The 24893-nt window shown below is 38.9% G+C and overlaps 1 protein-coding gene across 1 annotated transcript in view; it reads right to left on the minus strand.

The window, feature by feature from the left end:
* The window catches only part of LOC311196049 (contactin-6-like), a gene marked incomplete at both ends in the record, with an annotated part of 111192 nt that extends 88835 nt beyond the window's left edge, over nucleotides 1-22357 (minus strand). Inside the window, one exon of the mRNA XM_084269544.1 lies at nucleotides 22303-22357. Coding sequence (XP_084125670.1) covers nucleotides 22303-22357 — 55 coding nt within the window. The remainder of the gene's footprint in view (nucleotides 1-22302) is intronic.
* Nucleotides 22358-24893: the final 2536 nt, after the last annotated feature.

Genomic DNA, 24893 nt, shown 5'->3' on the forward strand with positions numbered 1-24893 from the left:
ACATCTGCCCATGTTCATCTGAGACCCCACATTATTTTTCCTTTATTTCCTACTCCCAGAATCAAATGATTATAAAATAAACCAGAACCATTTCTGTGTCTCACGGTATCTTGTGGGAAGTTGGAGAGAAGACAATTTGTTCTACAAACCATGCAGGGCAAGGCAGTGTGGCTCTCCGAGGTGGTGCTTGGATACACTTAAATTGTCTTTGTTTCTTTTTCTGTTACTCTTCTGTTTTTAATCCCTTGATGAATTTTAAGAATTCTTTTTATGCCATTTCTACAACTGATCCTTTGACTTGTATTTTCTTTGGTAGGAATTTTCTTCCCTTCTGGGTCAATTTACTTAGCCTGTTAGTCATTCTCCTTACCTACCCAGGACAGCCAGTGAAAATCTTTTCTAAAGCATCAAAATGACCTAGTGATTGTTATTCCATTTTGAAAATCAGTGTAGGTGGGTGAGCCTGAAATTAACAGTGGTGACCTACCTGATGTACATAAAAAATCCCTGTTTTAGCTGATAAACATGTAAACATTTTGGTACATCTGGAATTAAATTCCCTATCAGTGTCCTTAACACAACAATGTCAAATAAGGACACAACAGTTTATATGTACACTAACAGCTCCTTAACAGTAGACATATCCCAGGCCCTGTCACAAAAGTATTGTCCATGAATTTTAGTAAGGGTGGCTTCATGCTATTGTTTTGTTTTCTCTTTAATATCCTTTTCCCACTGCCTGATAGGCAACAGAGAATAACACCACATTTGTGAGAAATGATGTGCACTTTCAGAGCCAATGGTGTACGATGAGTCCATCTCCTATTTATAGGAAAGGTCAGGCTGGTCATTTCTAATTTCCTGATGCATCCTTCTGCTTTTCATATAGAGAATGGCCATATATTTCTCCCCTATTCTCCAGATTCGATACCAGTCGATTTCTCCAGAGATACCTGTGATAAATGAACCTTTGTATGATCATTTACTTTTCTTCAGATTTAAATAATTCATATTTTTTAACCTATTGGAATATGAATATTTGATTAAATGCATCATTTTTATACATAAAGCTTGCCTGTGAATCCTTGGCATGGTGCTTGAGAGCAAATATAAACTCTTCGTATGAAATGCTTTATAAGAAGTTAAAATGTATTTCTTTATGACACCCAATCAGTTTGATCTCCATAAAGACCATAATTACACTAGCCTGAATTCAAATCTGAAGTATGAAAATGAATCAACATTCCTCTATTCATTATGTGATATTGTCTTCAGCCAATACAGACACTAACACAGTGCCAATGGAAGAGGAGGAGACCTATTTTTTTCATAATTATGTCTCAGTAAGGACATCCTAGTGCTTTCCTCTCATCGTTTTATGGGCAACTGTTAGTTACACTGGGCTGTGATCTTCATGTCGAATGCAGTCAAAGAGGTTTGGGTTAGTCACAACAAATATTGAAATGTTTATGCACTGTCTCATCCAGACAAGGAGAATGAAATACAAATCTGGAGCCCACACTTAATCAAACTAATTTCCAGCCAAATCCCACTCCCTGTTCTTTCCTGTTGTCTGACTCTGGCTGGCTTCATATTTAACTCCTTCTGAGGTATCTGCTCAACTAGAAATGCTCAGCAATACTGCTGGAGAGCAATTTGTGCTGGCCAAGCAATACAGCCTGGGAGCAATCCAGGCTGGCCAAGCCCCAGTCTATAACATATGGATGGATGACTGAATAAACCAATATTGCAAAACAACTGACTTCTCTCTTATCACTTTCCTGCCACAGATTTCTTTTTCTTCTTCTATTTAGATTTCTTTGCAAAGTGGAGTTATAATTACTACGACCCAAACAGATCAGGAGTATCAGATAAATTCTGTTTGGTGCAACTGTTAAGTGTCCTTGAAAACACCACACGCTGTTTGCAGAGAAAGGCCAAGTAAGGCTTTTGATTTACCTCTGAGAACCTGCTCCCAGTAAACAAACTCAAGGGGATTCCTTGCACAAGGACATGAAATGTACAGGGTTATTTTGGTTACCATGATGTTTTGTGGAGCAGCTCAGAGATTAGGACTCCTTTGGGGTGTGTGCTGTAGTTCGGTGGACTCGTGATGGACAAGTGATGGACGAGGGCTGTGCTTTCCTCGCTCAGACTCAGGCAGGAGGCTTGGAGAGGTCATGCTCCTGCCTAGGCAGGGATATGTGTGGAGATATCAGTGTATCCTTACTGAATAGAGTAAGAATAAAGAGGCCAGAATAATGGTAAAACCTGTACTCTAAAAAGCTTCTAAATGCAAAACTACTATAATTCACATAAGCAAACCAGATAAGGAGGAATTTATCCAGGCTATTAAGTTCCAGGAAGGCTGTAAATTCCAGAGGTAGTGAGTTTCTAATGAATCTTTCTTAATGTGCCTTAGATAGAGGCTCATATCTGATCCAAAACATTAATATGACTTTATGGGCCAAAGCTGACACCTGATTAAGAGGCCTCTTTTAAATCAGCTTGATAGTAAAATACCTGTCAGTTCTAGCAAAAAGGATGGGACAGGTGAGTTAGAGACTTCCTCTTTGTAAAGACAGCATGGGTAGAAAAAATATGAAAAATCCAAATGACGACAAAATCTGTTTAACTTTCCTTACAACTGAAGGCATTAGTGAGTTTTAATTGGAAGAGGGGGAATTTATAGGACCCACAGATTTTTAAATGGGATTGAGCATTCCCCTGCAAATAACACTGGGGCTTCTGATCAAATCTTGTCAGAAGCAGAACGGAATGATTATTTTCCTCATCAAAGCCCAGACCAGGTAGCTCAAGGACTTTAAAAGGAGCATGACAGATGCAAAACGAGAGGTAATGGATGAGACACTGTTTGCTAGCAGGAGAGCAAATAGTAACACACATCAGTTCAAGGAATCAGATATTAACGCTGAAAGAGAAGACAGGAAAAGAAGCAAGAAGCAGAAAAGGGCCATAAAAGCAGTCTGGAAAAAGAAAAACATCTTGTCAGTGCTATGGGTAATGGGAGGCAGGCTTCCCTCCTCTCCCTCTCCATGACATTCGGTTCTCAATCAGAGACCAAAGCAGGAGACAGAGAGAGAGAAAAGGAGATTAGAAGAGATGTTATAGGTTTGAGCAGGCAGAAGCAACCTAAAACCGGTAGGATTTTCCCAAAGGGCCTTCAACTTTCATGTGTTTTCTCCCTTCAGACATTGATGTTTGGCGCTCCAGAGACACAGGGCTCCTTTCAAGTTTCAGCTTCTATTGAAAAAGTCAAATTGGGAGTAGTGGTGAAATTCCACATTGTCTCTCCTATCAGACACCAAAACCAGAAAGACACTTAGCTAACTCTGATGTTGGGAGAGAGGTAGGCATTGAGGAGGCACGCAGGGTGAAGTCCTGGCCCTACTGAAGTCAGAGAAACTCTCTGTAAGGGATGGAAGCTCAAGTCCAGATTTTATATAGGAAGCTGTCTCTAAAATGAGAGTCAACAGTGCCAGGCATCCCTTTCATCTGTGACAGTAGGCTGGTGATACCCCTTCCTCACAGATTTGAAGAATAGCAAGGGCAGGGAGATGAAAGGAGGCATAGCTGTGAACCTGCCACTTCCTAGCAGCAGGGCTGGAGCCATCGCCCCAAACATCTGCCTTGCTTTGTCCCCCCTTCCCATGCATGGTGCAACAAGCTAGGAGACAAAGCTTGCAAGACCAGAATAGGGGTTCTCCATCCCTGGCAAATGGCACAGAAATGTTAAATATCTTCAGTGAGAGCAGCTCTGTATCCCTCAAATTTCATTCTTTGAAAAAAAATATTCAAATATTCCAATATTTTTACTAATATTTAAACATAACCTGTGTGATGTTGTTGGTCGGGTGACCAGAGGTTAATGTGGCAAGCAATGAGCTCAGGTTACATACTAACTGCACATTTTCCTGAAGTGCTTGGGTGTGAAAACAAACAATAAAAGTATAAAATATTACTTTAATTACTAATATAACCAGCTGTCAGAGTTGCCAGAACCTATCATATAAAATTAGGGTGTAATATATCACAGGTAATAATTAAAGAAGTATTATGCAAACCCGACAATATTCCTGAATTATGAGGTTTTTTCAATTAAATGTACATATTGACAAAAGATTTTGTCAAAATCTGATGCTACAAACATTTTTTAACAGTTTTATTATGATAACCAGTCTTACCTCAGCAGTTTGGGCTAACTTTCTGTGAATATAATTGGGTATCAGTGAATTTATTATCCATCTGCATTTTGGTCTAACAGGTACACACATTCTAATCCTGAAATGATTAATGATAGATCTCTAAATGCCAAAATGTGATGTTTCTCATAATATCTTACCGAGTATAGCAATCAAAGACTTACTTCAGATTTACATGAGACTAACTGCATTCAATACAACTCAAATATTCCCTAAAGATTCCCAGTCCAGAAGTTCAAGTTACAGTGAAAGAAAATTGTTCATAATTGATGAATTCTGGATAGCATTTGGTAGAGCTTCTCTAATTCACACTTTTGCCTACAGATGAACACAGATTTATGAACAATTCAATGTGGAGGTACACGTAAAGGTACCGTAGCCTGAAAAGGTATAGGGGCTATAAATACACCACCGTGTGATCTGTATTGATAATGTAGTATTTTATTAAAAAAATAGAGCAAAGCATGAGTCACAGTGCTAGAGTTGCTAATTGTGCATGACTTCACTGGCTTTTGAAGACTTTGATAACACTTTCTGTGCTGTCATGCAAGATGTAGACAAGCTAAAAGAAGCCTTTTCATTTGTGCAGGTGATTTGGACATTGGTCATGTCCTTCAGGTACAGAACTATTGTGGAACAGACATCTAATTATGGAGACAAATATCCCAAATGAAGTTGGAGGGATGTGTCTTTATGATGTATAGTAATCCTGACGTGCACTCTTCTCAATGAAATTTCATTAGGTTTTCTGTTACTAGGCAAGATGAATAAATAATAATGAACCTTTTCCAATCTACTGCACAAGCATTTTGTTCACTGTAATTTCAGTTATAAGTGAGACCTAGATTTGATGACAGATACTGTTTGCTGCATTGTACTGTTGTAATATTCATTTGGCACTGTTGCCAAACTGACTGAAGGCTTAATTTAATAATTTACAATACAGGAAAATATAACAGCTATATCATTAATATCCTGCTGGTTAAATTAATCCAGCACTTTGTTTTTTCTGTAACTTTTTATCAAAATGTAAGTGTCCTTTATTATTTTAGGAGGATGATGATTAATTAAACTCAGATAATTTTTGCCACAGATAGTGTTGATCAGCTCTGGAGTTTTATATGATAACTCCAAAACTCAGCTGCAACTGTTGATAGATGCTCTGTGGAAAGGGGGCAAGATTAGGATACTAACTTGACTTGAAAAATCTTGTACTAGGATGGCATACTGCAGTTCTGCTTATACTCTAAACAGAAAAGAAAAAAGAGATTTTTGAATATTTCTTCCAACTTTTAAGCTCCATTTCAGACCCATTTCAGTCTTTTCATTAAGGACCTCACTTTGCAGCCCTATGTTCCCATCCAGTGATTCTGGAGACGAGATGGAAGTGTTTTCTCCATAGCCTGCTTCCTCCTGTTCCTGAGCAAGCCAAGGTGGAGGAATAGCTCTGTCTCTCTTTACTCTCTTTCTCTTTGTGAGGGCAAACCATCTCAGTGGTTCAAGGAGTTCCACTGAAATGTCTTATTTCCCCATCTCCCTGTTCTTGACTAGCCTGAGGTATCTGGGACAAACAAGTCTTTTAATCTCCAAGTTCATTTACACAAAGCTTTACCATCTTTCATGGCACTCCTCTTCCTGCCCCATGGCAGAAAGACTTGGAGAATCTGTTGGAAAATACTTATCAAATACAACTGAATTTACTAGGACAGGGAGGATTACCTCTTTTTTAATAGCTGGGAGTAGATAGAGTTTCATACTTTGTTGTGTTGGTTTTTTTCCTTCTTTTTTTGTTCAGTGACTGTGACCCAAAGTGCTTTGAAGTCAGTGAAAGCCTTTCTTAAACTCCAATGGATGCTCCATTTTTCCTTTGTTTTCTCTGTGTGTGAAGCACTGTACTATCTGACATATATTTGTCCTATACTTGTGTGTGTATATAAATGCTAAAACATCCTTACAAGCAATTACACACTCATATGCACATAACGTAGGGGAGGAGAGATCTGCTCAGAATGCCTCATGTCTATTTATAGTGACTGGAAGCTATTTAATAATTGATAATTGGTTTACAAAACACTTTGGTGTTTGAAATCTCTACCAATTCAACCTACAACAGCTAATGTATATTGGTGATCGCTGCACTATTTTCTAGCAGATACTGAGTAGGAAAGGTTCAGCCACATTGGAATGAAGCAGCAATGATGAAAAGGGCTCGTTTGCAAGTAGCTTGAATATACAAAAGCAAACAACTGTTCCTCTTTTGTTTCCAGAGGACACAGTTTGTAATTCCCATTTATGTTCAATAGGAAACTTGTTGCAAGTCGAAGTAGTATTTTGGTTTTTGCAGTATTATGAGTCCCAGACCTTGTAGAAAGCTAGATATAATCACCATTACAGGGGACTTAAATTGCAGGTGAATGTTTAAGCTCTGTGCTTAAACACACTCTGTGTACATCTTATTTAAATTTTGCTGATTTACTTTGAATAACTGGAACGAAATATCTGCTTTATTGGTCCTTGCTTTTCCCACCAGGGTTTAAATAACAGGCAGGGAAAAAAGCTAGTCAGGAACTAGCTGTAAGAACTTGACATCAGGAAATATTTTGTTTGTACATAGAAAGGTTTATATCCTGGAATAATGCTTAGGAATAATAGAGATCATGAAGCCAGTAAGAGAAAGCCACATGGAGGGAATTTATTTTTCTCTCCCAAATTACTACCATGGCAAAAATCCTTAGAAAATGGGAAGATTTGATAAAGAAATCTCAGGCTGCCACCTACTTCTTGCTTTCAGATGATTGATAACTTGGGAATAAAATCTTAGAAAATAAATCATCTTAAGCAATTAAGGTAATGTCAAACCAGGCAAGATTAAAAGGATCTTTATTTTCTTACATATAATTGAAGAGGAACACAAGAGATATTTATAACATTTTAAACCTGAGGCAGATTCTGATTTAAATTAGATTAATCAAGCAGGAGATTATCGAAATATTTATCGTATTGACTGACTGATTTACATATGCTTGTCAGCACAGTACTGACACTCATTTAGTAGATTGAAACTAAATTTGGAACTTAAAATTAAACAAACAAAAAGGTCTTAACTGACCAAATGATCAGGTACTGTGTATTGCAAAATTGACTGTTGGCCAGTGAGGAAATCCAAGGGTCAAACAGAAATGTCTCTTTGCTTTCCCCTCTTACTTTTCTTATCACCATAGAAAAATGCTGCCTGGTGTGCAGTGTCAGGCTCTCTTCTCTGTTCCAGGGGATTTTGGTGTATTTGGTCCACTATCCTTACCAGAGAAACCATGGCAGTTCTGTTCTCCTTTGGATACTGCATGTAGTGTGAATATAGAGGAATGTGCAATATAGCACTCAAGCCATACGCTGTCTCTGCTTTTATGGTCTTCTTTAGGTGCCTGCTTTTGGCTGTCATGTAATCAGTTGGATGCACCTTTGTTTTAAGCCAGTATGGCTGTTTTGATGAGTTGTGCTTCCTTGTGTAGCATCACCTGCAGACCTGCCTCACCTTGAGAATATTTATGTTTAGGTATTCTTTTGGCATCTTAGTGGAAAAAAAACCCCCCTAAAATAATTAATATATAAGTAGCAGAAGGGAAATAGTGATTTAAATATTCTGTATCAGAAAAATCTGGTTAGGAATTCATGGGATGTATCTTTACCATCAGACACCTACTGCATTTCAGAATCGTGCTGAAACCAGTGAGGTGCAATAGCTCCCCATGAAAGGGTGTCATAATCCTCCACTGTAGAAAAAATTAGGCAACCTAAATATAATTAGCATTGTATATTTTGTTGTTGTGTCAAGCACTGAAAGCTCCCAGGCACTTTTAAAATAAATAGAATAAACGGAGATAAATGAATCTGAACTCCGTTAAATATCATCAACTAAGATCTGCTTTATTACTGGCAATTAAACAGTGAAAGTCAAAACACAAGCTATCATTATCACTCATTGATTAAAAACCAGTTAGAACATTGCATTTCGAGCTAACCCACCGTTTTGCTCGTTACGCATTTCAGCATGAGCAACAGCACAATATTTCAGAAATAATTAGGAACCCAGCACAAGCGATCAGTACTAATGTGCTGGAATAAAATTGCCAAAGCAAATGATTATAGATCAGCCCAAAGACACTATTTGAAGCCATCATCTTTTGCGACTGCTTAATATCTTCATGATGATCATCTTCTGAGAAAACACAAATGAAGTTAAAGCCTTTTCAGTAATGGCATCCTAAAGTTTAGCTGAAACCACAAAGACAACTTTGTAAATGCTCAGGGTTTGGGGTGGTTTTTTTTGGAAAATGACTGCTAGCAATTGAGTTGTTGGGGTAATCTTTGTCTTTAGTCTCTGTTGTAAAGGAGAGAATATCCACATTTCTGCTGTATGGCAAGCTGGGAATGTCTCACTGTCAAATTACTGTTCTTTTCCATTCAAGTAAAGAATGACCTTTATCCCATCTATTCTCAAAAAAATGACAGCATAAATAGCAAAACAAAACCCAACTGAAAGGAGAGGGGTAAAAAAAGCAGGCTGAGAGGGCTGTGTGGAGATTCTGCTTTGGAGCAGAGACAGAAAGGGAAGGGTTCAGCTGGCAGGGCTATCCTGGGCACGGCAGCGCTCAGCACTGGGTGTGTGGGAAATGGAAACACTGGCCATGTCCACAGGCTGAACACCCTCAGGAAAATTGGACCTACCATTATACCCTTAAGTCAGCCTCTTTCCCCTTCTGATGTCAGTGTTTGACATCATTCCAACACTAAGCTTTTGTTTTTACAGTTTTCCTTGGGTGTCCTTGCTATTTCTTCCTGAGGCACTGACTCCAGAGAAGAGCCAGTAACGTGTGGGGATGATATTCCAACTGGGGAGGTTTTATATGATTTCTCTTCTTGTGTCTCTTGTGCATGTGTTTCCAGAGGGCAACCAGGACCAGAAATGTTTTTCAGAAGCAGTTATAAAAATTCTCCCACCTCTGGTACCTGCTTGGTCACTAGTGCCAGTTTAGCTGGCTGGCTTCTTGTTACCCTCTCAGCTCCTTCCTTTTACCTCTGTTTTCATTGTTTGCTGTACTCTTGCAATTCTAAGAAATAGGAATTCTTTATTAATATTTATTAAAAAAGAAAAAAATCCAATTTCATCCAGATCTTAAAAGCTGTAATTTCAAATCAAGCCTTTGCCTCTGTTATCATAAAAATTCTTTTGCAAAACCATTTTTTCCAGCTGGGATTTACACTGATCCCTCTATGCTACTGTGTTTATTGCTCAGGGCATACTTTGATTTCTACCCTTTCCCATTATTTCACTTCAATTCCCTGTTTTCCCCTCTTCTTTTTAGAAGCTCATAAAAACTAATCTAAGCCTTATACCTTGTCCCCACCTGGAAACCCTACGGAAAGGACAGTGCAACTGCAGCAAGAGCTGAGTCCAGGCTTAGGACCTCCTTGTGCTTATCTCAGTCCATTGAGTTCTTTGCAATTTTGTACAATTTCCCTGCTTGGGCTGGAAAGAGAAATAAGCAATCAGGCAATCTGCATTCTGAACAGCCTGATGGGAGCTTTAGTGCATGGACAATGATGAAATGCAGGGAAAACATTCCTTTATGTATTACTTCTCTGTGAATTTTTTTCCTAATCCAAAAATCACAAAAATGCTGTAATTCTGCAGAAATCTGGCAGACTTGGATTGCATATTTTTCCCAGCTACAGTAGGAACTGATAACACTCTGCTAAATTACTGCTTAATAAACCACTAAATGAGTGCCATCTAAGATAACAGGGCATTAAATGATGACTATTCAGGGAAAAAAGTAGAAGTGCAGGAAGAACTGCAAAAGGACTCTCAGCATAGAGAGAAATTGGATTAGTCATCTCAGCTATGCCAGTGCTGAAATTCAAACTAAAGCAGATTTGGGAAAAAAAAGAGAGTGGTTTGATGCTGTAATGTGCCAAAGGAAGAAGTACACTCAGTGCAAGAGCTACATCTCATCACAGAGAACTTGAGCTGGGCCAGAGAGTGTTTTCATTACAGGGACAACGTGAGTAGCAAGATGCAATAAATGCAAAGAAAAATAAAATAAAATAAAATAAAATAAAATAAAATAAAATAAAATAAAATAAAATAAAATAAAATAAAATAAAATAAAATAAAATAAAATAAAATAAAATAAAATAAAATAATAAAATAAAATAAAATAATAAAAAAATGCAAAGGAAAAAATAATGTAAGGATGTTATAATTAAAAAAAAAAGAAAGAAACAAAAGGGGTGGAGGAGAATTTCAGGCTGTAAAGGCAAAAGGCTGGGTGTTACTTGAATCCAGTCCCTTGATCCTTTGATTTCAGTGGGATTTAGGTGTTTAAGCACTTGTCCTTCCTAAAAGGGCCCTGATCAAAACCAGGGGAAAGGCACGACAAAGCTCTATGAGGAACTGCTTTGTTTCAGTCCGTACATCATGGTCTGGTGTCATCCATCTACAGGAAAGGTTGTCCCAGAAGGCTGAGAACATATTTACTTGACTTGTAGTAGTTGGGAAATTGTATCATCTTGACTGATACTTAATGTGTCTGCTGTGTAGTATCACCAGTAGAGTTATGACAATCCGTCTGAAGGCCATATTTCTGGGGAATGACATAATCAATGATAGATACTGCTCTAATTTAGGTAGGTTTTGAGTGCAGAGTTTTAAAGGAAAGAAAGTAGGGTATTAGATGTTTCCTCTCCTCGATAATTGCATCAGGCTGAATTTATAACACGTCTTGCTTTAATGCATTTATTTTCTTCATGCTGGTATTTTCATTTCATTTTTCTCTATTATCATGAAAACTATATAAACATTTTAGTAAAGTGTCAATGCACTGGAACATATTGTGGATTTATTATTTTGACTTGAAGTGAACATCCAACTTTAGGTTGACAAAATTGTCCTTTTTGCTTCGACTTCTCCCCATAAATTAGTTAAGTGTATGTGCAATGCAGGATTTTACACAGAACAGAATGTCATATCAAATCTTGAATATAGGGTTTTTTTAATATATATATGAATTTCAGTTGATTTTTCAAATAAGGTGGCTTAGATTTTTAGCAAGAAGCTGTAAACCCAAGTTATTTTAAAGCATAAAACACAAACCAGGCTGGATGCTGTTCACAGGATTTCCTTTTCTTCAAAACTTTGTCCCTGGATGTGCTCAAAAACTGTAGACATACAGGTTGTCTATGTGAAAGGTTATCCACCTCCTTAAGTTATACTTCTGCATGTCTCCAGTCATGATCCATTTAAACTTTATGTCACGCACAGAAAGACTTGAAAATAGATATGGAAACAAAAATGAACCTGGAATCCAGCTAAAATTCATGTGGCTTCAGATTTTATAAGGGGTGCTTATTTATGATTTGTTATAAAAGGAAACTTCCAAGAGCAATAATAAAACCAGGTTTGTTGTTTGCTTTCTGTACTTTGAAATGTGTTTTAATAACATGGAGTTATTCCTGGTCCCCAGATCTCCCTGCGTGCTTTTAGTGCTACATGATTATTCTTGGACTCCCTAAAGAGAATATGTTGCTGCTACTGGTCAGTAAAGAAGAGAAGACATCGCTGGTACTGGTCAGTAAGCCTTGAGAGGCAGTGATATCACTGGGAATAAAAACCTCTTCAGTTTCTAATGGGATTGATGGGCTATTGAGGAGATGTACCTTTCTCTAAGGCAAATATTGTGGCTCATATATGCACCTCTGTTTTAATTGCAACACCATGCACAGTTTGATATAGTGTCAATTTATCTGCAGGAGAGGCCAGGGGTTAATTTAGTGAAGAAAAAAAGGGAAAAAAAAAAGTAGACTAATTAGAAGATGACAAGTTATAGCTGATAAGGTCACTTGTCAGACAAATATGAATTCAATATCCACTGCATAAATGACTACATTTTCCTCTGGCCTAGAGCAAACTATTTGTGTTTTACAAAACCACAAATATTTGCAAAGGCGCAGAGAAAACTGTTCTATTTCTACTACATTCAATGTAAAGCAGAATAAATTTAATTAGAAGCAGTAGTTGCATTATATCATCAGTGATTTCAGTAGCTTTCCACTAATATGACTGAAATATGAATCTGATTAATGCTCAACAAGCCTTTACTAGGGATTAACCCCTGCAGTTTTTGTCACATTGCCTGTGCCAGTACACAGGTTTTTAGAAGCTATAGGAAAAGTGATCAATCATCAGAAACTATTTGGCATAAGTGTCTGAAGTGAGACAGTATTACAGGACAGAGAAATTGCATTCCATAAATCACTTTCATGTTGGTGGGGTAACCACCTAAGCATGGGAGTCACAGTTTGGGGAGGTTTTACTCTAACCTGCAAAGGCATTTTCCAGGGTGAGCTCAGGGCACAGCCTGTGAGCTGGAGACTCTGCTGGGCTTTGGGTCTGTGAGGTAAAACCTGTCCTAGAGCACACAGCCAAGGGGGAGGTGTTTCGAAAGGACAGTGTTTCTTCTCTGGTTTTATGATATGCTTCTAGTTTCTGAGACTATCCCCCAAAATGAACCAGTTTCTTCTTTGGTTTTATGATATTCTTCTAGTTTCTGAGGCTGTCTCCCCAAATGAAAATGAGCTTTTCAACTGCTTGTAAGGAAAACCAGTGGCAAACACTGTACCCATACACCAGATCCTTTTTACATTTTTTGACACTCCTGTAAAACAACTGCAGAATGAATTGCATAGAAATAAACTATTCCTGATTTTTCTGGACCTGCATAAAATGCTTGCACTGTCCAGAAGATGTCAGATGCCTTACTGCTAACAGAGAACCATACTCCACCCATACATCAGTAAGCGCCAGAGGCATTTACAGGACTTCTCACCGGTGACTCACCAGTGACCTTTTTTTGTCTTCCATTTGTTTGGGAGTGAAAGTGGACAATGTTCCTGTGCAAATAATGAAGAGATGTTGCTTATTCAGAGAAATATCATCCCAAGAAATAGTATGATTGACCCGACCTTATAGGCAGTAAAGAGAAGACATTTTAGAGCTATGGTGACTTTCCTTGCTGATATCTGTAACAGTTTGAGTACTTCAGTAATCTTTCTCTTTTCTCTCAAAACCCTACTCCTTCTTTTGTGCCCGCTTTGGAACCATCAAGTACAATTATTCTATTTCTAAGGACCTCCTGGGCTGCAATGAAAGGTGCATTTGTCATTACAAAAATATCTTTGTCCATGAGAACTTTTCATTCCTACCAACAGCAGCTCACACCGTGGCAAAGCTCACAGGAGTCTTGATTAAAAGACCTGACTTACATAAGTAGGAATGAATGACTTACAGGTAATTATTGCAGGCTGAAAAGCAGGAGCATGATGTTTGGAGCTAAACAATGTCACAGATAGTGCCTTAATTAGCACCAAAAGTGATTTAGCAGAGTAATATTCTAATACCAATTCAATTGCTACAAATTATTAATAACAATAAGCACAGAATAACCAAGATCTGCTAACAATGAGATGCAATATCTGTCAGAGGAAAACATAGTGCCACTTTAATAATGAGATTGTAATTAGAATAGAACAATAAAGCATATATTAATATTGAACAAAGGACAAAACACCATGGCATTATGCTATGCAGGAGGGGAAAAAAATCCTATTGCCAAAATTCTAAAAGGGTCTAAAAATCAAATATTTAAAAGTAAAGGCATAGAGATTATGATTAAAGTCTATAAATTTACCTCTTGCTGCAAAGCCAGTAGGACTTTAGACAGTTTGCTCCTTAGGCTGCCCTAGTAGGACAAGGATGGACACCTCCAACTGGACCTTCCACAGATGGAAGAAAGGAGGGACACCCTGAGAAGTGAGGGCTGAAGGTGTCTTGGTGTGTGAAGTCCACCTCCCAGCCCAACCCTGCACAGCATTCAAGTTGCCCTCTAACTAACTTCCCTCTTTACTCCTGCAGAAGAAGCCATAAAGAGCCTTATCTCTGTTTGGATGCTAATTGTGGTAACTTTGCCATCAACTAGAGCAATTACAAACATAAATCCTGAATGGTAGGCACGGATTTTTTCCTCAGTTCCTGAAACCATGTAATTCCATGAGAATTAAACAAAGCTTTACTATTTGTATTTTTTTCAGAGTTTCACCCTAAAGATTAATGAAAGAATATTGAAAAGGGGAGCTCTGGAGGATGAATAAACAAATGCAAGGTGAACAAAAAGAATCTATTTGCATTATTATTATTTGCTCATTTAGGATTACAATTTAGTTTTATGGAAAATGTGTACTTGGCCTGTGATTTTGATTGTGTTTGGAGCTGGCAGAGCCAAAGTAGAATGACTATAGAATCTGAATGCAGTAAGACTGAGGAGAGGATTGTTTTACAGATGGCACAGATGGAATAGTCAAAGACTCTCAGATATCTCCATTCACTCAGCCCCTACACTAATCCATCCATAATTTTCTCAAATTACACATCAACATGTGTCCCAGGGCTGGTTTCCCATCCCCAGACCAGCATGCAATTTTAGTGGTACTTGCAAGAGTTTCTCTTCCCAATAGTCACAAAAAAAAATGCCTCACACCCCAAAGAGGTTTACTTTTGTAACATGGGAACAGTAACCACAGCCTCATACTGTGTGGTTTGAGTCAGTGAGCTCAAACTCTGTGACAGCCGTGTTCTCCATCCCGGGCAAGTGCCAACAATAATAATAATTAAAGAAAAGAAAAAGGATTTTGCCTACAAATCTTTTTTTTTTTGGCTTTTTTTTGAAGGAGAAAACGAAAGAGATTTTTGAAATCAGTGATCCTGGTAGCAAGCTTCCCCCTGGAATGTCAAGTAGGTATGAATGCAGTGAATTCCAAGAAGTTTTCAATGTTAATTTCTGCTCAACAATAAACACACACACACATAAACAACGATCAATAGTTGCTAAATGAAAAAGAAGTAGCGAATCGATAAGTAGAGACATTTTATTTTCAAGCTTCTGCAAACAATGGATCAGTCTGTGATTACGTGGAAGCAGCAGGTATTGGTTCAGCTCCTAAAAGTTAGTGGGCAAGGTTCTCACCTGTGTCACTGTGCGGAACTGCTAGATGGGAATATTAAACCACGTGGAAATTTGATGGGGGTTTTCATTTCTAAGTACAGAAAAAATTTAATAAGGGTTGTTTGTTGGGTTTTTTTGTATTTCCAGGGTCTGTTTTCTGAAAACAAATCCTTCTCATCCTTACTAACCACTTACATCACCTTTCTGCTAGAGGAAAGTTGCAGACTACAGCTGGATTTCGCTCCAGGTAGGACACGTCTATCATTGTCTCCATAACAGGACCTCAGGTTTCAGGTGCAAATGCTTTAACTGAGGCATTGGTTGTGAATATAAGAAGAGATTTAACTACTAAACCCCAAGGGAATCCATGTCAGTAACTCTGATTACTGTAAAAGTACGTTGGGTCATTGTGGTGTAGCCTCAGCTCTGAAATGGGGGGATCTCAAAATCCAGCCCTGTGGTTTTAGTTCAACATGCACAGTGCTCTGCACTGATAGTACCCTCTGCAAAGCAATGGCTTAAAAGTTACCATAAAGGTTAGCTTGTTGTGGAAGTGAGAGGTGTAGCACAGGCTGTGGGCTTCTTTCTGAAGGTCTCTAGGTGTGAGTGAAATCAATGAAGGATGCTTGGGTCAGGAAAAGTCCTGTACAGTGTGGGAGGCTACAACAGACTTGTTTTGTGCTCATATGTATCTGATCTGGAGTTTTGGAAGCAGGCTCCCACCAAAGGTTTACATTAGCTGGAAGAATCATCTTCAATTGCATTTTACTTGAGAACAGCAGTGTGCTTCTGGAAATGATTTCAGTGATAGATTACTGTGCCATCTTAACTTTAATTTTTTTAAGCTTAAATTTTCTGTTGCTGGCAAGAGAAAATCCTCAAACTATTTTAAGTGCTTAATCACCTGCTAATTTCAGTTTCTTGGCAGTGACAATAAAGTGCAATTGAATTTTCTTTGAAGCTGTTGCAAACAAATAAAAAGAAAAAATCTGAATGACTTCTGAAGTACAGGGATGTTATTTTATGAAGTTAATAAGCCTTTCATACAGAGAGATGAAATGACTTGATAGGAAACAGAAAGAAACCATGTAAAATTTACAGTATAGGCTTTTTTTTAAGTAAAGTAATTAATTGAAGAGATTCAGAAGTAGTAAATATTTAAACCAATATAGAAATGGATTGGCCTTGCAGGCTATAGAAAAGACCTATACACTAGAGCCATATAGAAAACAGAAAAATCTAGTAATGACTTCCATGAATTCCATGCTCTGCTTAACTTCAGGAACTGTAAATAGCATCTTTCTGACAGCTAAATCAATGCAACCTAAAATTTGAAGGTGCACCCTCAAAGAAGTATCTGAGCTCTGAGTCTCTGAGTGTCTGAGTGTCTCTGCACTCGAGGCAATTACAAAGAAAAGACTTTTTTTTCCTTAGAAATGGAGTATTATAAGGAAAACTTTTCTGTAATGTGTGTCTGGCCCAGGTTATAGAATATTAAATGATTGTCATTCACAGTACCCAAAAATTCAGTTGGATGTAGTCAGGTATGCTCAGGATACCTCGCATGATACACCCAGTTGTCCACTCAGAATGAAGACAGCTTGTCAGGTGGGCTTCTGTCTGTCTGTCTGTCTGGTAAAACCCTTACATTCAATAAAAATAGTAAGTGAAGCTTTCAGAGATGCTGAGCTTTGCCTTCATCTAATTCTTCCCTTTTCAAAGCAAGTGGTAAGACTGCCATTGCAATCTGTGGAGGCATAAAAATACCAGTGCTGAGTCCTTCTCACCGTCACACCAGCTAATTGCTCCTAACATAGGCTGTCACTTCGTTATTGAAGTTATTATCATCGCTGCATTGTCACTTCTTTCTTCTTGTGCTTCATTATCACAGCAGCTGAAACCACAGACTGGTGTGAATATATCCCTCCTTGGATTGAGTAGCGAAGGAAATAGTTACCCTAAACTCCATGGTGCTCTGTAACATCCACCTGCTCAAGCAAGTGGTAGAGCCAGGAGTTGCTCACGGGCTTTGGGACCACGGGTCCTCTTTGTCTCTAGAGGATTTGTCCTTGATGTTGCCTTGCACTGAGCACAGAGATTCACATTTCTCACGTGCTGGCTTACTTTGTTTGGGTTTTGCCCTTGAGTAAGAAACAGTTTGTGGTTCTGATAAGAGGCAGGAAATGGAAGCAGTGAAATTGCTCATTCTTGTTCTTAAAATTAAATATAAGGTACAAGATCTGTGTAAGCCCTTCCAGAAAGGAACAGGGGCAGAGCAGCTTGCTCTCTGCAACTCACCCACTCCCCCATTTAAGGCAATATTTAGGATAATATTTTCCAAATGTGATGCCTGAATACTGGATGACAGATTAGAAAAATACCTGATTTTCCCTTCCTATTTGTGATGGTTTTTCCTTTATCTCGCACATGTTTTCATGGCTTTTTTGATAATAACATTTTTCCTGCTAATGCAAAATATATTAGGTCCTGGTTTTGTATCTGAGCACGTGTGTGGCATTTCCTGGAGTATTAGCTTGTAGCTGGGATGTCGCTGGCCCATGTCAGAGATATGGGAGAGCATATGACATATGCATTACCAGTTCCCCTCTCCTGGTAGATGCTTGGACATCATTTACAGAAACACAGCTTTCAGGGTCACTGTTTTCCAAAATCATGAAAACATCCATGTTGTCCAAGAGAGACCTAATTATTATCACTCTCTGACTCATCAGTGGGTCTCTGAACGCCTCTGGTTGTTCAGAGAAGCCCTAACATTCCCAGGCTGGACTAGTTCACCTCCACAGTTCGCTGTTAGAAATAGCAAAGATGTCACTTGTCTTAAAATATATGGTCTGCTGTTCCATTCCTAAAGGTGCTGTTATGCTAACAATAAATCTGCAAGAGACTGCAGGCAGAGTGTGGGATGTGATGTATTCAATATTCATCATGCTGTGACCCAAAGGAGTATCAGGACACCTTACATCATAAAATTTCTCTCTCTAATTTAGCAGTTTCAGAATGATGGGCCAAAATACAGCCTGGGAGGTTGCTGTTCCATCTTCAATTGAATTTAAGCCAATAAGCCAAAGGACTGAGTAAAAATACTGTTACTGTCTCATTTCCAAACTGAAGCATCGGACTGGCTGGTTTGACTTTTAATATTTATATCGTCAGGAGTTAATTTTAAGAGCCTGACAGCTTTTACTGACATTTTCCTTTTTCCTTATCTTTAACCCTGGAGAACCCACTTCCTTCCATGAGACAGTCAGGACCATCAGCAGAGCAAAGAGCAGTTGCAAAGGCTGTCTCTGTGTGGAGCTGCGGGTATTTATTTGAAGGGCAGAAGCCACTAGATAAAAGCAGGGGCATGACAGCCTTTGGGAGTGGGAGGGACACAGAAAATTTGGATAAGCTGTCCAGGAGGAAGGCAGAAACTGTAGGAATAATGAGAAGATAACTCAGTAAAGAGCCTCGGAGGATTGAAAGAAGGAGGCAGGGAAGTTCAGATGCTCACAGGGAAACTGGTATTCTGTATTCCTAAACTGGGTAATGGAAAAGGGTGGGAGTGTGGTGACTTTTGCTGTTATGACCAAATTATCCTCTGCATTACAGCACTGGACAGAGTCCATAAATCCTTATTGACAGAGAGGGAAATGGAGAGGCCAGAGACGGATAGATGAGGCGCCTGTTGTTGCATGGGCAACCTGCTGCAGAACCAGACCTGGCACCCGTTTCTGAATCACTGTCTAAGGTGCATCTGATGGATGCTTAAGATAGCTTCCCCATGGCATTGCTGGCAACCAGCCTTGCACAACAGCTTCAGAGGAAGGAGCAAGAGCTAGGAGCAGCCAGAGAAGGAAAACTTGAGACAGTTTTAATGTGAAGAAACAATATTTCTTGAGCACTTTGGACACTTTACCGTTCATATCAGCTTCTCCAAGTTCTGGCTGATCCTTAATCCAGAAAGTGAGTGCTCATTCTTAAAATGTTATTATCAAGCAACTTTTCAATTTCAACAATAGTGTAAGGAGGTGGTTGTCATGTGTCCTTAAAACAAGTACATCGAATTTAAAGTACTGATCTCTGAGTTTATCCTCATCACCCGTCTTGCCTCCGGTGCTCTGCTAGATCAGATTATCTCATTTAAATAGCAATGGGTTATGAAAAAAAAAAGTCTAATCTCTTCCCTCACTGTGCCACTGTGCATGCATACATTATGCTATTTTACTTTATCCCCTAAGGCAGTTGCAAGAAAACCCCAAAGACCCTTGTTGAGTCACATATATAAAAAAACCCCAAAACTCTGCTGGAAAATAAGAGTTGGAGGGAATATTACCCTTTGCATGGTCTTTCATACAAAGAGAATATAGAAGGCAGTTTGATTTTTGAGTAATTGAATTACCATTGGGGGTGTGTGTAATAATATCTAGCTCTGCTGTACAGCACATTTAATCCTTAGGTATAAAATTCATGTATAGGTCAATATAATTTTCTTTTATACGTGTGTAGTAGAACTGAGGGAGAAACAAGGAGGAAAGCATGGACCAATGTCAGCTAACAACCTGCATTACCTTTCAAGCCCCAGCCCACAAGACTGCTCTGCTCAGCATCATGACTAGTTCCTAATTTTCCCACTCAGTTCTATTGCTCCTAAATCGATGTGAGCCATCCATATAATAAATCAAAGAAGTTTTGCCCACAACTACAGTTTTGACTAGTACCATCAAGCATATTTGAGGATGCCATGTAGTGAAATTCATTGTATCTCCACTGAAATCAATGGAGTTAATTTATACCCAGGTATAAATTAAGTTATCTCAGTGAAGTCAGTGGGAGATTTGGCTGTTCCTTTGATTGACAGCAGGACCAGGACAAAGGTGCTGTTGTGATCTACTCTTGGTGCCTGGGAATATGGAACAGTTAAATTTTTATCTATTGTTAAATCTTAAAAAACCTGAACATATTAACATGAAAGTGAGCTCCTAGTATCTTTTAACTCAGTTGGCCCAGGATACTGGTCTCATTAAAAGATGATCCTCCAGCAAGAAAGATGACGATGACAAAAAGTTTGGCAAATGAAAGCTTTGTGGAGAAAAAGTGAAGGAAAAGGTTATATTTGGAAATACAAAACATAGGGGTAAAAATAACTTGTCCATCAGCAAGCTGTACAGTTCCTCCAGTGATTCATATTCCAGGATCACCATCTATTTCACAACTGTGAAGAGCAATAAAGAAATTAGAGGGGTATCCTGTACTCTGAAAGTTTGATACAAGTCATTTACTTAGGCTAGTGAGGATGGAAATGATCTGTGAGAAGTACCCAAGAGAACTGGTAGATGCAGCGACAGTGGGCAATTAAAGGGAAGATCTGGGTCCTGAACAGGTTGTTGTCGTGTTTAGCTCAGCAAACCTGGGCCTCAAGAAGTGATTGTTTGCTTGAAAGCTCTACAAACATTTCCATATGAAGTCCTTCACGTGTTGGCTGTTGGTTACTGAAACACAGGCACTTAGTATTAATTTAATGGAAAGTCTGATCCTGAGATTTATGTGTTTGGTTTTTTTCCTGGAATCTATTAGATAAAATATTATCTACTTTAATTTAAATCATATTTTAAAATACTGAAGCCTGTGCTCTGCTCCTGTTTCTTCATTTGAAACAGCTGCTGACTCATGCACTATATAATTAATTTAAGTATCATCTGAAGTTACTTTAATACAATTTCCTCGTAAGTACATGAGTAACAGCCCAGCTATTTAGAGTTCAATGCATTAATTGTAGACAAAAGTCAGTTGTCATGGTTTCTATCACAGGCAAGTGTGAAGGGTCAGTTCATCCCCAAATTCAGACTTCAGTTACCATTTTGTGCCTGGTTTTAGATGAGGCTGTAATAAGTCACATGAGTTAATCCCATTTATGCAGTTTTATGAAGCAGACTTGTCAAGTTATATGCTTTGATTTAGGTTAAGAAAAGGTTCACAAATGGAATGAACTCAGAACACTGATCCCCCACTGTGTACAGTGTCCAGCCAGGCAGAAAAGAACACTTTACCTTACAATATGTTACCAACCTGTTGATATTTTAATGAAGCATGAGGAGAATGGGAAAAACAGGCCTGCTTCCTCCAACCAGTCTTTTTCCTATGAACACAATCTGAGGACAGACTGGGTGCTCAGCACCTGATTCCATGATCAAGTGGATGTATTGTCATGCCAATGGCAGGCAAGGAAGGAACATTAGCACTTGCTTTGGTCATTAATCAAGATTTCCTTTAATTTTTGGTATTTATGTATTGATAAATCTGATGAGTCTTACTTATTTGGGATTTCATAAAAGAATGCTTTTATTAGCCAACAAGTTAAATGTGTTTTAAAGACACTTTACTGGTATGGAGACATTTGAATCATAGAATCATAGACTGGTCTGGGTTGGAAGGGATCCCAAGGACCATAGAGTTCCAACCCCCTGCCACAGGCAGGGACACCAACCTCCAGGCCTGGAGCTACACAAGGTTGCCCAGGGGCCCCATCCAACCCGGCCTTGAACACCTCCAGGGACGGGGCACCCACCACCTCTCTGGGAAGCCAGAGAGAGTATCATACTAAGTGTAGCATCTAAAGCATCCAGGTGATACTCCCATACACCTCACTGAACTGGTGTGGTTTTTAATCCAGCCCCGTTTGCTGGCCTGGGAGGTAGTTACACTGTGGTGAGAAACGTCTTTCACGTGCATGTTGTTAGCCAAGTAGCAATTGTACTTTTTTCTTGGTGTTACAGTTTAGGCTATTTTTAAAAGCTATTACCTGGAGTACAGCTCTCTTATGATCTTGAAAAGTGTTTGCCTGGTTCAAAGGCAGCACCTTGTGTTGCTTAAAATTAAAGCACGTCCTAATGAAAAGCTCCTTAGTCACTTGCTCATGCGAGTAAGTACTGTTAGTTTTTGTAATAGCTTCTCCTTTCTAGAAGAATTATGATACTGATATAGATTTATCAATCACAAACACTAATAGTGGAACATTTTACCTGTGCTGCAGCTCATGAATGGCAGCAGACTTATTAGTTTCCATAGCAACACCATCTCCACTTTCCAAGGTCAAAAATTCCTCCCATCCAATCAGTGGAAAGTAACGTGTGTCTTCCTGTGACTACCTTGATACTCTGTAAAAACAGGAAGAGATATTGGGTAATTAAAGAACAGATTTGAAATAAATTCCCCCATTTTCCCCGTGTAAAATCATGTTCTACTACATCATTGGAAGACTCAGACACTAAAAATGCAATAAATAGTTTAGATAGGATCATCCCAGCATGAAAATAATTCCCAGGTGACACAAAACTGGCAACAACATCAACAAAAAGCATATGTCACACTGAGACCCATCCATCCACTCCATGGGACACAGAGATCACCTGCAATCTGGCTTCCTATAGCAGGATGGATCCCTTGGTGAACGTATGGTAACATGAGCAGTAACTGATACAAAATGGTAGATGTCATATGAGAGGAGAGAGCAATATGTTGTCATGTGTACACTGTATAAAAAAACCCAGTCAAGAACAACCTTTTATTCTTTAAAAATGAAACATTCACCTGAAAGGATCTGTGTAACAATTTGCTTTCGAGTTCTTTGACATTTCAGTCAACATATGAATTAAACCAGGAAAAAAAAAGTATCTGGCCTGTACTCCCAAAGGGCAAACAAGTAATTTACTGTTGGGAATCAGTTCATAAAACAGCTGAAACCAGAAATTGCTTAATAAAATGGGTTTACAGAATTAAAAAATCATTCGAAGCCTTTTAAGTGCTGAAAATTTTCCACTGAGGAATTACATTTATGAGCCACGTTTAAGGATCCATATTCTCTTCTCACTTGTTGCATTTTTCATACCTGTGTGAAAAGACATCATAGAGGGTTGCCCTGAAACTCACTGCTGATAGGAGGGAGAGAGATGTTTTTTAGAAAATTAAGAAATTAAATTCTTTTGGAAGTCATTCCCTTTCTAGAAGAGATTTAATTCTGTTCAAGGGATTTTAAAAACTTCACCTACAAATTTGTAGGTGGTCCCAGGTTAGCTGCCATTTCATGCAGGGAGCGATCAAACAAAGTGACAAGCTGCTAAGTTTTTTGGGAAAAAAAAGGATGGAAAAAGCAGGATTTCTTTTTTTGTGATTCTGTGACATTTCTCTCTACACCTTTTGCTTGTTTTACATTAGAGAATTCCTATTGTGTTTTTCTTAAGTCATTATTCTATTGTTGTCTTCTCATTTTTGTCTCTTCTGGATTATTTCAGCCAGCAGAGCTGACCTTTTTCTACAAGGACACTGCCTAGAGGTGGGCACAGTCCCCAGCTGAGGCAGAGCGATGACAAAGACCCATTTGCTATTTACACATTCCCAAATGAAGGTGACTATTTCCTTTTGTCTTTTCATTTCAGGTCCCCCACTTCATAAACCCCACCAGCCCATACTGAAGGTATGCATTGATTCTTTCTGCCTAAGTGTGAAACCTTGTACTTTGCCTTATTGAATCACATCATATTTATTTCACACCCTTTCTCTTCGTTGTCAATATTTTTCTTGAAGCTGGTGCATGCTTCTCTGATACTTAAGGCAAAAAAACCTCCAACAAACCCTTACCTTTTTTCCCTTGTCCTTCCTAAACAGAATGCATCCTTTTGGACCGAAAAGGAAGTTAGAATTTTCATTGTTTCCTAAGGTTTCATGTTAATTCCTCCTATACTAATTCTGTGACTTTGACTCCCTGCCTTCCCCTGTATCCCAGATGTACCATTATTCCTCACTCCGGGTTGGCAGGAGGGATCTGTGGCCTGCAGGAAGATTCCCTGAAGAACCACCCACACATTCAGCAACACCTCTGGGTGTGGAGGCTCAGACTGCTCTCTGGATGATAAGGAGCTGCAGGGTGCCAGTGTTCTCTGTCAGTATCCATAGACAACAAACAGTACTTGTTCAGGTTTTATCCCCTTTTGCTGAAGTTATTGCAAGGAATTTTGCACATTCCCATGAGCTGCATTTCCTTGGTGGTTCCAACATTCCCCTCCTGTGCTGGGCCCTTTTCTGTGGTTGTTGATCCAGACAGACATAATTTCCTAGTGCTACCCACTCCTGTCCCACCCAACTTCCTTTCCCTGAGACCTGTCAAGCACATCCTGTTTCCAGTCATTAGACATTTGGTGTGTGAGTTATTTTGTGCAGATCACCTGCAATCTCTGTTAAAGGTGCAAGAGTTGCCAAAGGCTAAATTACGACTCAAAAAGACTTAAAGCATCCGATGTTACTCACATGCTTCCCAGAGGGAATACTGAACAACAACAAAAAAATCACCAATAAAAACCAATTAACTGACCAAATCCCTCCTTTTCCAAGATACTTGCCCTTTCTTGCAAGGACACTTCCTCCTGAGAAACTCCCTGCTTTCTATTCTCCTCTCGTTGGGTTAAACATTTGTCCTCTGAAACCAAGAAGCAAATACCCGCTGCTGCCAATATCCAGAATATATACCCAGAACTCTCTGGAGTCATAGAAGGTATCGGTCAATCCTCAGAACTGTAATTCTCCTGCTTCTAAGATTGCAAATTATGGGGCATTATTG

Source organism: Gallinula chloropus (genome assembly GCF_964237585.1).
Source record: "Gallinula chloropus genome assembly, chromosome: 12".
NCBI classification, from domain to species: domain Eukaryota; kingdom Metazoa; phylum Chordata; class Aves; order Gruiformes; family Rallidae; genus Gallinula; species Gallinula chloropus.